This window comes from Sturnus vulgaris, chromosome 5, assembly GCF_052056855.1.
Source record: "Sturnus vulgaris isolate bStuVul1 chromosome 5, bStuVul1.hap1, whole genome shotgun sequence".
NCBI lineage: Eukaryota > Metazoa > Chordata > Aves > Passeriformes > Sturnidae > Sturnus > Sturnus vulgaris.
The window spans coordinates 21,066,850-21,081,658 of NC_142247.1; the positions used below are offsets into that span (position 1 = coordinate 21,066,850).

The window sequence follows — 14,809 nt, forward strand, 5'->3', positions numbered from 1 at the left end:
GCAGTTAATTGCCCCTTGCAATTTAGTGTGAACGCTAAAACCAAAACCAAAATAAAAATAGCCTCAAAAACAACAACAACAATTCCCAAACAAACAAACAAAACCCCAATACCAAAAAAAAAAACCCAAACACCCCAAAAAAGGCGCTGCGAGGTGCTCCGTCTCACTGCCCAGAGGCCCACGAACGCGAAACGACAGCTCCGGGTGAAGTTTGGCTCATCTCGCTGCCCGTCCGAGCCGCTGTTTCCCGTTGCCGTGGCGACGCTCCCGCGGTGGCAGCGCGGTGCAGGGCTCTGGTCCTCTCTCTGGAGCTCCGGACCGTCCGCTGTTGGTGGACGCGGAATTTCAGGGCAGAGGGGTGGCCTGTCTCTAGAGGCTGCCAGAAAGGCGGAGGCTCCGTGAGGAACTTGACTAAACTACATGTGAGTGGGCACATGGAGTATACGGGGGTACGGGAGGACTGGGGGCGCTCCGTGCAATGGACTACAACTCCCAGCCTGCAAAGGGGCGGCGCCTCGGGCCTGTCAGGAGGCAGCGTTGGGCGGTGCTGCCTCTGGGCGCGGTGCCTTTCGGGAGGTGTAGTTTTCTCTCAGCCTGTATCTGCTTCTTGCCTTCCCGGCAGAAATGCGCTCCTTGTGGCCCGTGGCCCGCTGCAGGAGCCGGCGAGGAGCTGCTCGCTGCCTCCTATTCCCCTAATTGCACGCCGCAACGGGTTGAGAAAGGAGGGACTCGGGATGGGGCGGGGGGGAGCTTTGGTACCCGGTATCCCCCTGCCTGCATGCATCCACAAGTTTTTTACTTCTCTGTGTTACATATTTTCTCGCTGTTTTCTCTCTATCATTAAAACTTCATCGAGTGTTTTCTATATTCTTAGTCTGTAATTGTAATTGTTAATATTTATTTATTGTTCAAAGGTTTGCTTTGGGCTTTTTTCCCCTTTGTAGCTACTAGGGCTGGAAAAAAATCCTTGTGAGGAAGTAGAGGGCAGGTGGAAGTTTTAAATACTGAAATTTAATATTTGCAAAATTATGAGGATTCTCTTATCGTAAGGTAATGTTTTTCTTATTCTTAACTTGTTGGCATAGGATGAGGTTTTCATGTTTTAAGCCAACTGTTCGATAAATACATCTGAATGAACTCAGGCTAAATGAAGATTCTCTTTATTTTGGGTCATGCTGTGTTGAAAGGTATAATTTTTTTGTGTAGCTTTCAAAACAGACACTGTGGGAAGCAGAATGTCAGAAGATATTGAAGAAATTGAAAAAGAAGTAGAAATGGAATTAGACAGAATCAGTGTTTCTTCGTTTGGAACAGATGATCCTGATACCTCAGAGGTATCAGACGAGCCCTTCAGTGACAGTGAGACAGTAAGTATGCAGTGAGCTAAAACTGCTTCTGCAGCGTGTAGTACGAAAGTAGTGTGGGCATTGCAAAGCCCGTTTGATGAGTGAACATTTTCCTGACACACCTAACCAGGATTTCTTCTGAAAAGTAGTCTTGGTAATGCTTCATTAAAAATGTGACCTCCAGTGGTGACAAGACAATAAGAGAGGTGAATATCAATCAGCATTCTGCTTGAGATCAGACCTGGAGATTTTGTTTTAGAATCCTCTGAAGCTGGAAGATGAGGTTTGATGAGGCAGGTTAAATCTGGATTAATAAACCGATGATTCTTCACTGAAATCTGTATTTTAATCTTACAAGAGACTGGTTTAGAAGATTTCTTATAAGATTTCCAGATACTAATTTCATATAAATAGGTTCTTCAAGTCCTCTTTCTTGGATGACTTCTTACTTTGGGAAGCGCCTTTCCTCTGAAATAAAATCAGTTATTTGGGTCCTTTTCTGCCATTTTAATCTTTCAGATTCAGAGCAAAGGGACTGGTTTGTAGGATATTAGGCTAGATGATATTGATCATAAATCATGTTTCACATGACATAGACAAAGGCACATACTGAATATCAGCAATTTCTGCCACAATTTGCACATCTGAGAGAAGGCAGACCATTTTCCCAAACCTTTGACATTAAAGACAGTCTTTTAAATAGAAAGTTTCTATGTAATGAAGAAAACTGAAACATTGGTTCTATGTGCATATTTTAAACCTTAGTAAATTTAAAATTGATTTATTTTGTAAGGAGTCTAAACATTTCAAAGAAAAAGATGCTGTGCCTCACAGGTATTTGCTAATTTTTATCTTATTCTTTTTCTTTAATTTCTTGGTCTAACACAGTTGTAAACACAATAATTTATTGAAATGTGTTTCTGGAGATGTATTACTAAAGATATATTACTAAAATTTGATTAGAATTCAATTAAAATTAAAATTATTAATTGCTCAGTGGATGATAAGTCAACAAGAAGAGTGTAGGAATTTGGAAAAATTTTGGTAGAAATTGCTGCTAAATCTCCATCAATGCTTTATAGGTGAAGCCAAAATAAGTCTTTATTCTATTATGTCAAGTATTTACCGCTTTTCAAGCCCGTGAGACGAAAATGTAGAATATATGTCAAAGATTGTGGTTTTTTAGATTTCAGATGACTTACCAGAATCAGTTCTCTCCTATTTAAACTTTATCAAGAGTAGCAATCAAGATGCTGAAAAGCTTATACTGCAGGACTTGGAAGGTGAGCAAAGCACAAGTAAGCATTAATCACAGATAAAATGTTTGTACACCTCATGTTGCCAGTGGAAGTTAGACTAACACGCATCAGTAAAATAATGGAAACTTTTAAGTAGAAGCAGTGAAGCCTATTCCATCAGCTTCTGAGTGCATTATGAAAATCTCTAGGAATAAAGCCATGCAATACTATCTTCTTGAAGCAACATCTGAGCAGAAATTAAACTTTTCTAAAAACTCATCTAATGCTAAAGAAGGCAAGTTGTGAGATTACTCTCTGAGACAGAGCCCAGGCCAGACTCTTCATGAAAATCTAAAATGAAGTCAGTAGAAACTGGAATACAAAGTTCAAATACAATTAACTCCCATAGAATACATTTAAAGTCTGTCTTGAGAGATGCCCAAGCTCACATTGGAAATGACTGTTAATTACCAAAAAAAAAATAAATTGCTGTCAGCTCTGTGACTGAAGCCAAGCTCATAATTGATATGCCAGAGAGTTGGTACTGTCTGTTGCATTTGTGCAATAGGCTTGGTGACCAGAAGTTCAATATTGACTACACATTTTGATATCTGAGGAACATCCCTATTTATTCTTTTTTTGTAATGCAATCACTCTTTTTTATTGTTTTTATAGTTCTTTGTCAATTTTTGACCTATCTGATAATAGTGCTACTTTATTTTTCTGCACAGAAAATGTTCTGCTGTGTTTCATGATCCAGAATTCTCTTTCATATTTGCTATCACTGTATTCTTATGAGATCATTGTGTCTGTTTCTGTTACACACATTTTCTGCTTTAATGTAGATAAATCATTCCCATACATTTTTAAGTACAACTGGGGGAAAAGGAAAGGAAAAAGACCCTTTTGTTTTAGTTAAAAAAATGGAATAGATAAACGTTGTAGACCAAACCTGAGCACTGGTAAGGGGCTTTCTCTCTGTGAACTAAATTTTTGATTTATTTTTTTTTATTATTTTTTATTTATTTTTCTTTAGGTGACATTTATGAATTAGTTTCTTGCCATCCTTTTGAATCATATGAAGATTCAAAACAATTTAATGAAAAGGTATTTTTTATTTATACAGTATTTATAGTGAACAAAATTCAATTAAATAATCTAGACAATTTACATTTGCTTTGGTGGCATCCTAAGGAGACATATAAATGTGTTCATTCTTTTTTTCTCTCAGACTGTCCATAAGGTATTAAGATGAGTTTCTATATACAATTCTTTAGAATTAGGACATCAACTGTAATAGACCATATCTATAAGCTTTCAAATTTGAAATAAATTATGAGATATTGAGCACAAAAAATCAACAAAATTAAACAAAACTGAATATTCCTTTATTTCTAATTATTTACAGAATATTATCTTAATATTATGATAGCACTTAAGCTTCTCTAATCTTATTTTTTTATGATTATCAGGAAGATGTACTACTATTAATCTTGCTCCTAATATATTTCATTATTTTGCAGAAAATATAAAGATAGTAATCTCTGTGACTTTTAAAGACAAATCAAGAGTTATGAACAAGACTGCTTCTATATTTTCATAGGATTTGACTAATAACTCGCTGAAGTTTTCTTAGAAAAATATAAAACTGTATTTAATTTAATCACTTTTAATTTTCTGCCTGGCTTTTATTAGCGAGCACTCTTGCAAACATGATTTTTTTGTTCTCAGAAGACCATTGTTTAAAACAGCACAATTACTTCATGTGACTTCAGCTGCATTACAAATATTAATATAGGCCCAAAGCATGTGATGAACAGATGATAAATGAGCAGGAATAGATTACTTGCCAGTAAAGAACAATGAAATAATTATAGCAATCCTTGTGCCCATAATATGATTTTGAAATAGTCTTAAAAATTTGCTCTGTAACTAGTTCTTCCCCAGTGTGCATAACAGTATTTATACATATAGTGCTTGGTTTCACAGAAAGTAAAATAAACCTGAAATGCAAGACATTCATTTTTCCAAGTCAAAATATTAAATATATTTTTAAAATACATCGAAATATTACGTATTTTGATAAATACAATATTTGTTGCTCTAGAAAACAATATTTTGACTGATATGTTTGCATTATTCAATGTGTAAGGATTCTAGTCAGTAGTAAGTTTTGCATTTTTGTACTCGTCATATGATAAAAAGCTTATCCTTGTTCTGGAAGATTTTTACAATGTTCTGCTTTTAAATTTTGTTTCTTGTTTCTTTAATAAAAATATTAAACTATGTTAGATACTGCTTGAAGTTGAAAATGAAGACTTGAAGATTGCTAGAACACCTGATTGTAGACAGTCCATCAGTGATGAAGTGGGCACTGATGACGACTTTCTTACAGGTAAGCAAGCACATTATTCATTTGGTTGAGCTGATTTTTAACATATCACTATTTCCTGCTTTTCTGTTCTCAAAAGTACCATAGCATTCTTTTTAAAGATTTTCACATTGCAGTATACAACTGGGCTTGATACTTGATGAATTGGACATAAATATACACATCTGCTTTTATCTCATTTCAACATCACAAAATCATAATAGAAATTATTATCAAAAAATGCCACTTGGAAATGAAAGCAGTTCAGAGGCACTAAGTAGGTTCTACTTTGGCCACAGCTTTTTTTTTTCTTATTTGTTTGGGGTTTTTGTGGTGTGTGGGGTTTTTTTTTTTTTTTTTGTTTGTTTGTTTGTTTTTTTGGTTGTTGGTTTTTTGTTTGGTTGGGTAATTTTGTTTGGTTGGTTTAATTTGGGTTTTTCTTTTTTTAGTCACATTGGCTGGGAATATTCCTTTACCAAGGCTTTTGGATGAGTTGGGCTGGAACATATCAGTGCTAAAGGCCCACTAACAGCCACAGTAGACATCCTCTGTAATCCTGCATTGTACATTTTTAGAATAAGCACAGTAGTTGCAGAGTCAGGAAGTGTTCAGAATAATAATAAAACATCTCTGATGGAAAGGACTTTAGTTCTGATTTCCTATGTGTATTCTATAATATATACTATAATATATATAGAAATCAGATATATATTGCTGGCTATATCATCATAGGATCTTTTTCTTGTGAAATACCTTAAGAGTGTTTAATGTTCCCCAGTGCTTATTAAGAAATTAAATTAAATAGTTTCTTAGTTGATTAATAGCTGATCTTGAAATGAGCATAAGTCTTGCCCATTGTGAAGTAGAGGAGTGTAGACCAGCAATTGCACTTGAAGATGAGAAGATGAAAAAGTGGAAAGCTGAGAGAGAATCACGAGAAAAAAAGAATGAAGAGGAACACGCAAGAAGATTGCAGCATCTGGAGCAATTTGAGGCTGAAAGAATAAAGTTAGATCTTCTTCATAAGGTAATGAATGATATAAAGCCAATCTATTCCAATCAAGAGTATGTGAATTCAAGCTCTAATGTGAAAAAGAGACTACTATCTCAAATTGTATGACTGTCCTAAACCCTGTCTACTTGTGTTGCCAATGAGCTGTAAAACATATTTAAGTATAGTCCATTGATTTTTATGTGTTTACTCTTTAATCAATAGCGAGTGAATTTGCTATGCAAAATATTAATTATTCCTTAATTTGCCTTTACAAAGCTTTTCTATTGTGAAAACTGCCAAAGTACTGGAAATGAGAGTCGTGCTGAAAGTAATCACAAATGAAAAATGGTCACTGTGCCCTAATAGAAAATACTTAGCTAGTTTGGACCTCCCACCCCAATTTCACATTTCAGTGTTAAAATCTTAATGGAAGTAATCAGAACCAAAATTATTCATTTCAGCAATGCTGGTGCTGTTCTTCATCTAGGTAGAAGTTACAATATTCGCTTTTCCAATCTTTGGGATATCTGGGAAACTTACTCATGCTTTATCTACTGACTTCTGCCACAACAGATGATAACTCAACACGTTGACTAGTTGCACTCTCAGACTATCTCGTTGTGTTTTGCTACAGTGGCTGAAGCATCATAAAGGAAAAGGGAGCATAAGAACATGAAGAAATGTAACTCTCAGATATTATACTTCTGAGGTCACAGAATTTTATTATTTAGCCTATATAAGTGTGTTTTGAAAGGTGTGTTAACACTACATTTTCAATAACTAATTTGTGGCTTTCTGAAGATGTGGGCACCTTGGCACCAGCGAGGTAATTCAAGTCACCAACAGTAAGGAAGGGCTTAGTAAATGAAAAGACCTTTGATCTCTGAAGGCCAGTTCAGTGTCCACTATAGCTGTCACAAAAATTTCTTTAGCTTTACTGAACAAAATTCCCATTTGAACGATTTTAATATTATCAGTACATACCAGTGCAATTAAAGGGAGATTGTTCATGCTATTGTTCAGATATGTTTCTGTTTTCTGCCTGTACTTTGAATGGTTTCATAACTAGTTTTCATCCTCAATAGTAGTATAGATCTTGGAGAGGAAGGTGGCAGCTGTTTGGGTCAGTACCAAGGTGCTGACTTTCTGAAGGTATGCATCTCTCAGTACATAACCAAAGCTACATTACTGGTGCAAGTGTCCTGTTGTTTATTTTGATCTACACACGGCTTGGTTTCTCATTTAAATTCAGGAATTCACAAAATTGGATTGTTGGAAAGTCAAGAAGATGGGTGAGATTGAAGAGAGGGTGTCTTATGTTGTTCTGGGTTTTGTAAAATATTCGTTTAAGTTAATTTGTGTTGCAGAAACGCCAAGCTGCAATAGAAGATGAGTTACAGAAGGAAGAGGAAGCTTGGAGAGACAAAATGAGGCAGCATGAGGTAAGGCTGTACAATGAGCTTTTGTCAAAAGACTGTGAAGTTACTGTTATATGTTTGAGAATAAATGTTATAATGGAACAGTTAATATAGTAGATTCTGTTTATTAATGATAAATATGTGCCAATACCTGTCCCATTTTAAAAGTGGTTGAAGTCTATCCTAATTGTTTTGGCCTAGGCATTGATCTTGAAGCTACAGTTGCAAATGGAAGAGGAGAAAAAGGCCTTGGAAGAACAGAAAGCAAAAGAAAGACAACAACTGGCTGAACAACAGAATATAGCAGCTGTGAAAATCCAAGCTAGATTTAGAGCATTTTTAGTCCGTAAAAAATATGCTCCCATTTTAAAACAATGGAAATATGAAATAAGAAAGAAGCAGAAAATACTAGAGGAAATAGAGAGAGAAATGAAAGAAAGAGAGGAAAAACTGAACAGGCGAATGGAAGAAAACAGGTTAAAGAGAAAAGAGGAAAGAAAGAGACAAGAAGAAATTGAAAGACAAGAATATTTGAAACAGTTGAGGAGGTGTGAGGAATATGAGAAAAAGAAAGAAAGCCTGAGATTGGAAAGAGAAAAGCAACTGCAAATAAGAAGAGAAGAAGAAAAAAAATTAGAACAAAAAAGAGCAGAAGCTGTGATGAGTGAAAATGTAGAAAATAACACAGGAAACATAAAAAAGGATTATAAGACAGAAAATATGAAAGTAATTAGAGAAGAGAAGGAGGAACTAAATAAACAAGTAAAGGAACCAAAAGAAAAACATGCTGAAATGATGGATGAAACAAATAATAGGATGATGCCAGCAGAAAGAAATTTGACACCAAGTGTGCTAGGCTCTGAGAAGGAACACTCTTCTCAAATGAATAGTGAGAACTTATATATTAATTCAGTAACACAAGTAGAAGAAAATTACTCACAAACAAGTTATCTTGATAAAGCTTCAAATGGTCATATATCAAAGGATGAATCTCTTAATTTCAGTGCTAATTACATGGTAGAAAATAAGGCAAAATGCATATGCTGCAGCCCACCAAATGTCCAGCCAAATGCTAATAACAGAGAAATTAAAGATCGATTTTCTCAGTATGAAACCATGAAGAAAACTTTATTTCTGATGGAAAGTGCTACTGAAGAAGTCAGAGACACCTGGGACAGCAGTAATGATGTGGCAGATTCTTCTAGTAAAGTAATTTTTCCTGATGATATTGAAAAGAAGAGAATAAACTGGATGAAAACATGCAAATCTTGGTCGAAAATATATGAAGAAAACCAAAGAAAACAAGCAATTGTAAGGAAACGACTAAGGAAAAGTTCAGTCAGCAAGATGCCTCCACTAAGTACAGAAAAGATAATTCATAGTGGCCCTTGGAGGACCTTGCAACAGGTAGCTACATGAAAGTTTGAGAATTAAATGGGAAGACAGACTATCACTTCCTTTGTTTTTTTTCTATTTTGGTATGTTGCCAGAATGCTGTTTATTGTTGAGCAGGAAGTAGATACTGTGAGATTTCCTATGCCCAGGTGCAGAATAAGGGCAATGACAAGGACTCTTGAATTCCTGTGAGTGTTGTAGAGCAGACTGGTGTGGTATTAGTCTTCAGATGATTGATAATATCTACCATTTAAAAGCAAGAGCTCTTACTTTCTGCTAAATTAACGAGGTTTTGCCTTTTTGTAAAGGCCCACATTTCAGCTCCTGCTCAACTAGCCCCTTCAAAGTTTTGAGAAAAACAGTCTTTTCTAGAAACAAGACATTACTGATAGTGTTTTGCCATAAAGGACTTCTCCTGGTTGCCAGGACTTATTTTTCTTACCCTATACACACTTCTAGTCTGAACTTTCTTACCCTATACACACTTCTAGTCTGAACTATTTTTGTCTTTTCTGCACTCATTATTTATGATACTGTGACAATTGTTTTCATGCTAGCTTCTCCCATTGAACAGATCAAACCTATCATTGCCATTCTTTTCTAAAGGAAAATATTACCATTGGTTGCTTGCATTTTATAAAGCATTACTAAATTGTAGTTTTGTTCTCTTTTTCATCTTAAAGAAAGTTACCGTATATGATGTTGTGCAATAAATGCTCAATATACAAAGCATTAGTTTTATTTATCATTGAACGCATGTAGGTCACAACCCTTACACTCGAAGATTTGCCAGCTTGTAGCCTCTCAACCTTATCTGAGTGTTCAAATCTTCAAGTTTTGACTCTGAGGCGCTGTGGACTGGTTGCACTGGAAGGACTAAGTAACTGCAAAGACCTGAAGTACATCAATGTGGAGGTACCAAGCATATTTGATTCTTTGTTATATGAGGAGGACTGCCAGTTTTGCTCCTTAGTTGATTGTGTAGTTGTATCCAACCGAATATATAACTTTTAGCCTTAAGAGCATAGGAAAAGCAACTAAATACTCTCAAATGTGAACAAAGTTATAACAGCAGATTTACAGTGCAAATAACAACACCAACATGCTGCAAATGATTCAACCTATAGTAAGAAAATATCAGCCTAAGATCAGCAATTAGTATAGATCTTTGTTACCTCAGTCTCTGATTGATGAGTGGGCAGATGCTCTTCACCATAGCAGGTGCTCAGCTTGAGCAAGTATAGGTAGTAGAAAGAGTCCTTTGCAACATACACCTTGAATATTAATTAAAATTAGTAACATATATGCTCAAGGAATAGTACTTATTGTGAGTTATACTAGAGGCCTAATGTTTAGGTATTTGCTACTGCACAGTGTCTTACATGGCCCTGTTTAATGACTAAAGAAAACTTTTTCTCTGTATTGCATCTTTATTCCAGAACTTGGCAATTTGCATGAAACGCTTTGTTCACATTTTTAATTTAATGTGTTTTAACAACATTTTCCAGATGAAAAGACCAAGCACAGCAAATAGTGAAAGAGAAATCTGAGGAAGCATTATTAAAACGACCTGGGGAAGGGAATGTATAAAAAGAGGGATCCATTGGAGGAAAAGTATTAGCTTAGAATAGTGTTAATGTTTCTGACTAAAGTATCTCTAAATGCAGACTTTTGCTATTAGTAAATAGGATTCCAGCAAAATTACAGCTGTCTTCATTAGCATGTAGTAAATACAATGTTTCTATGCAGTTTTTAGTTCAGTCTCCCAGGGTTTGGGGAGGTGGGAAAACATATATGGAAGAGCCTGCTCTGTTCTTAATTTCTTTTTATGATTGTTTTGTTTCAACTTTGGGAATTTTCGGAGCCAGAATGAAGTTCTAGATATATTCTTGTTCTATTTCAGCAGGACACAAAAGGTCATTTCTAAGACTCGTGATTTCTTTTTTCCAAATGGAAAAATAGAGATGCCCTTACTCCTAGCTAAGAGTTTAGGATAAAAATAAGCAATGAAGGAAATATGCTATATTTTTACTTCATTCTGCTACTTCACTTCAGATGCTATTTCATAGTCTCATTTTCTTTTATTGCAGGAGAACGGTATTCAGGTTATTGACTGTGCAAATCTGGAAAATCTCTGTATTCTCATTCTGAATAAGAACAGTCTTTCATCAGTTTGTGGCTTAGATGGATGCAAAAATCTCCAAAATCTTGAACTTTCCTACAATAGAATCACTCGAATTGGTAAGAAAATTATTCCAATCTGTATAAGAATAGTTATGCAGTTCATCTTCAGAATTACACACCCCTTGGATTTAGAACCAGTCAGCTCCTAAGCCCAAGGAGACAGACTTGGGAAAAAACCTGCATCTTAAAGCATGGCTTAGCTGCTGCTGTGTATTCCATCTATCAGGTCATGTAACTATTGTCAGCCAAAGAGAATTAAAATCATTCTGAAAGGGCCACTAATGTTATCTGCAGTATGTTAGCTGGAATATATGAGTAGCTTGAGATAAGCTTATCTACAGACATAATGAAAGCAAAGCCTAGCTGTGCAACTGCAGGGAATTCCAGGGTGTTCCTGACTGACACATTAAATAGTTATATAGAAATCGTGTTGTCTGTCTTGAATCTGCTGGACAATAGGAAAATAATTTTAAACAATTAAGCTCATAGACGAAACACATTCACATAAGACTTGTAAATAAGAAGTGGTTCCACTGTTAAATAAGACTGTTAAGTAACCCTATGAACATGGAAAATACAGTTCCGTGATACACAGCAAGGGTGTGGCAAACAGAAAATGGGAAAGCTTAAAAAAATCTGTAGATGTAGGGACTTCGATGAAGATTTTATCAATATTATTGCTAATATGTCTAAAAGTTAGTACTCATGCAGAAAATTTTTAATATGTGATAATAAAAGTGCTGAGAAATGAATGTTTACTGTAAAAGCATATTGGGACTCTAATGAGGAACAGTAAAATAAAATGATAAAAAGGTTCATCTGTGTTTTGGCAAATAGCGCTTGATAAGATTTTTTTCAGATTGATCTCATTTGATAAAAATGTCTTCAAGATTACTGTAAGAATGACATTGTTTTAGTGGATGATATTTAAGAATGTGGCATCAGTGTGGAGTGTGGTAACTTCATACAGCCCAAGTGATGTAAAATCCTCCGGTAGTTTCTCTTTTCTGCAGTGCACTGCTACAGTTACTGAGTCTCCAATAAATTTAAGTGGATAAGTAAATCTTCACAAAATCATCTTCAAATGTTGGTTTTTTTCTTCTCCAGAATTGCTTTGAGGATTTTAGGTTAAAACATGCATAATACAGGATTTATTTCATATCATAACATACTGAGTAGGTGCACAGAATGCATAAATATGGATTTGTGGGTTATAAGAAGTTAGGCTACCCCTCCCATCTGTAAATCTTGCTTATTTACGTTTATAATATTTAGGTTTTAGTGACTTATTGTGGGAAATTTCTGGCGTACTATGATTTCTCTTTTTATTCTTTTCTCCTGTCATTGATATACAGCATCAATAGGGGAAAAATTGAGTTGACAAAACCCCCTTAAAAATAGCAGTAAGAGAAGTAGTCTCAATTATGCTTTTTCCCTTAAGAATGAGCACAAATTAAGTAATTGTGACAGTAACACACCGAAGTTGAGTGCATATGTTTGTATTTTCAGGGTGAATGCTTGCTTAAAAATTTTCATGCACAAAAAGTAGTAGCATTCTGACTCAAATCTTCGAATACACTTCTGTAGGGTATTTATATTGCCACAGAATGCTGGGTAGAATCCTGGCAGCTCGAAGAATAGCAATGCATAACCATGGATGGTCATAAATGCTGCTTTCAATATACTCTTTTTAAAACAGCACAGAGAGGATTTTTATTTTCATCAGATACCTTTTTAGGGTTTTTGTTTGTTTGTTTGAGGGTTTTATTTTGTTTTTTTTTTTTTTAATTTTTATGTTCACTCTCAGCTTTCACTGTTTTAAGTTGTCTTTGTCACACACAAGTGACTTCAGAACTGCATCACTAGCTAAGAGAGTGCCTTACTAGCAGACTTCAGCTACACTTTGCAAATTGCTGAGAACTTACATAAAGGTTCTCCTTGAATCTTGCTGAAACAATGTATTTGTCAATAAAATGCTTTTCCTATGGCTGCGATAACGTTTGTTTGTTGCATCGTATGTAAAACACACAATATCTTCTGGAAACGTGCAGAAGACTTTCACGCTTATTTTTAATTTTGCATGTAGGCAGAAGAACCAGTAAAATGCCATCTGTTTATATTACGTTATTCACTCTGGCGTGTTTTCTGTTGAACTGCATTTGATAATTCCAGAATGTTCTGAATGACAGTCAGGTTGAAGAAGAGTGAAAAAACAGCATGCAGAGAAGAAAATTTCCAGATCCTGTTTTACCTCCTTGTCTTTCTGATTGTGTGTGCAGTCTCTCTTCTCGGCCCCACTGCAGGCTCATAGAGTGCTTTTAAAGTTTCCAGTACTGCTAAGCTGGTAACTGAGAAGTGAGGATTAAAGAGCCGCTCTTGCGAGGAAGTCTTGGGAGCCAACACACGAAAACATGAAAGTGTTTCTGAAACCACTAGATGGTGCTGGTTCCTTTTTTATTTTTATCGAAGCACGAAAGAAAATTACAGTCCAAGATCTTGCAGTCAGGGTAGTAATGTCATGGGCATGTTTGAAATTTTCAGAATAATTGAATATTTGTATATTTATTTGCTAAAGCACAGTTTTGAAGTTACATGATAGGACATGTCTGTTACATTTTAGATGATATCACTTTAATGTCAGACAATTGCATTCTTTTCACTAAGTGCTTACCATTTTTAAATTAAAATTATTGGAATGCCTATAGTGGGAATTTTTAAAAATTTACTGCTCTTTTGATATTTAATTTTTTGCTTCAGTTTTCTCCTTATCATTTGTTTTCATTTCTAAGTCCTCTTCTGTGTTCTCAATACTCTGCGGTGCAAACTGATCTCTGGGTTCATAATCTAGTTTGTTTTCAGAGGACAGTCACAAAGAGATTCACTATTTTAAAGCTTATCCAGCTTCTTTTAAGGAACTTGTGAAATTTTGGGTGGGATAAAGATGAGACAAAGTGTTCCCTCAAATAATCTTAACTAAATTATCTAAGAATACATGAAACAGAAGTAAAATCAGAAATTCCTTATTTTAGATAAATTTTGTAAAGAGTATCCCTTCAAAGGAATTTTTTACTACAGAGACACAGAAAAGCTGCTCGGACTTGTAGTCTTGTAGCAAGTTAGATGGATCAGTGCCATTGCATGTGTAAGACTATGGGAAGACTGTAATTTTTGCTGTTGTAAGGATTATTTGGGTTACATTCTGTGAAAGAAACAGATGCTGATGGGAATTCCTTTGCATTTCTTTTGTGTAGAGATTGCATGCTCTTTAATGTAGATGGCAGGAGTGAATTTGTTGAGAGTAGAATGGCTATAGTACTATAGCTTTGTTCTTAAAGGCACTAAATTTTCTTTATAAATTTCTTAATTAAAAATATTTTGTCATAATTTCTTAAACAAGACTAATTTAAATAATAACAGTGGTACCGGCCTAAGTTTTAATGCTTTTTTTTTTAACCTTGCTGACACATTAACAAAAAAACTTCAAAAAATAAAATAATAAAAATTAACTTTTAAGCATTCTGTTTTCATTCTGATTGATGATTTTAACAGGGCTGTTAGCATTTCACAAAGTTCAGAGCAGTTGTAAAGTTGTTAAAGCATAGGAAATACAGCTTATCACTAAAAGAATATTCTCTTCCAACAGAAGTACCAAAGAGATTATGAACTGTTATTATTGCTTGATTAACAGGATCAGAAATTTGTGAACCATATGCATTGTATATGCAATAAGATCAAAATACAGTCATTATTTTTAAACCTTATGCAGTATTAATATTAATTGTTACATCGGAGAATGTACAGAAAATCCAGAGTTTTCTCAGTACTTGAATGACAAGAGATTTTTATTTCATCATGTCTTAAAT

At 35.0% G+C, this 14,809-nt stretch overlaps 1 protein-coding gene across 5 annotated transcripts in view; it reads left to right on the forward strand.

The window, feature by feature from the left end:
- Positions 1–273: 273 nt before the first annotated feature.
- LRRIQ1 (leucine rich repeats and IQ motif containing 1) overlaps positions 274–14,809 on the forward strand; it is a 113,188-nt gene continuing 98,652 nt past the window's right edge. For 4 of the 5 annotated variants that reach the window (XM_088165018.1, XM_088165014.1, XM_088165017.1 and 1 more), the window contains exons 1-10: positions 274–422; positions 1,207–1,367; positions 2,533–2,629; positions 3,621–3,691; positions 4,877–4,979; positions 5,819–5,982; positions 7,317–7,391; positions 7,569–8,774; positions 9,525–9,677; positions 10,853–11,003. In XM_088165018.1, coding sequence (XP_088021144.1) covers positions 1,236–1,367; positions 2,533–2,629; positions 3,621–3,691; positions 4,877–4,979; positions 5,819–5,982; positions 7,317–7,391; positions 7,569–8,774; positions 9,525–9,677; positions 10,853–11,003 — 2,152 coding nt within the window. In that variant the 5' untranslated portion in view covers positions 274–422; positions 1,207–1,235. The remainder of the gene's footprint in view (positions 423–1,206; positions 1,368–2,532; positions 2,630–3,620; positions 3,692–4,876; positions 4,980–5,818; positions 5,983–7,316; positions 7,392–7,568; positions 8,775–9,524; positions 9,678–10,852; positions 11,004–14,809) is intronic. The other variant, XM_088165016.1, reaches the window with a different exon arrangement.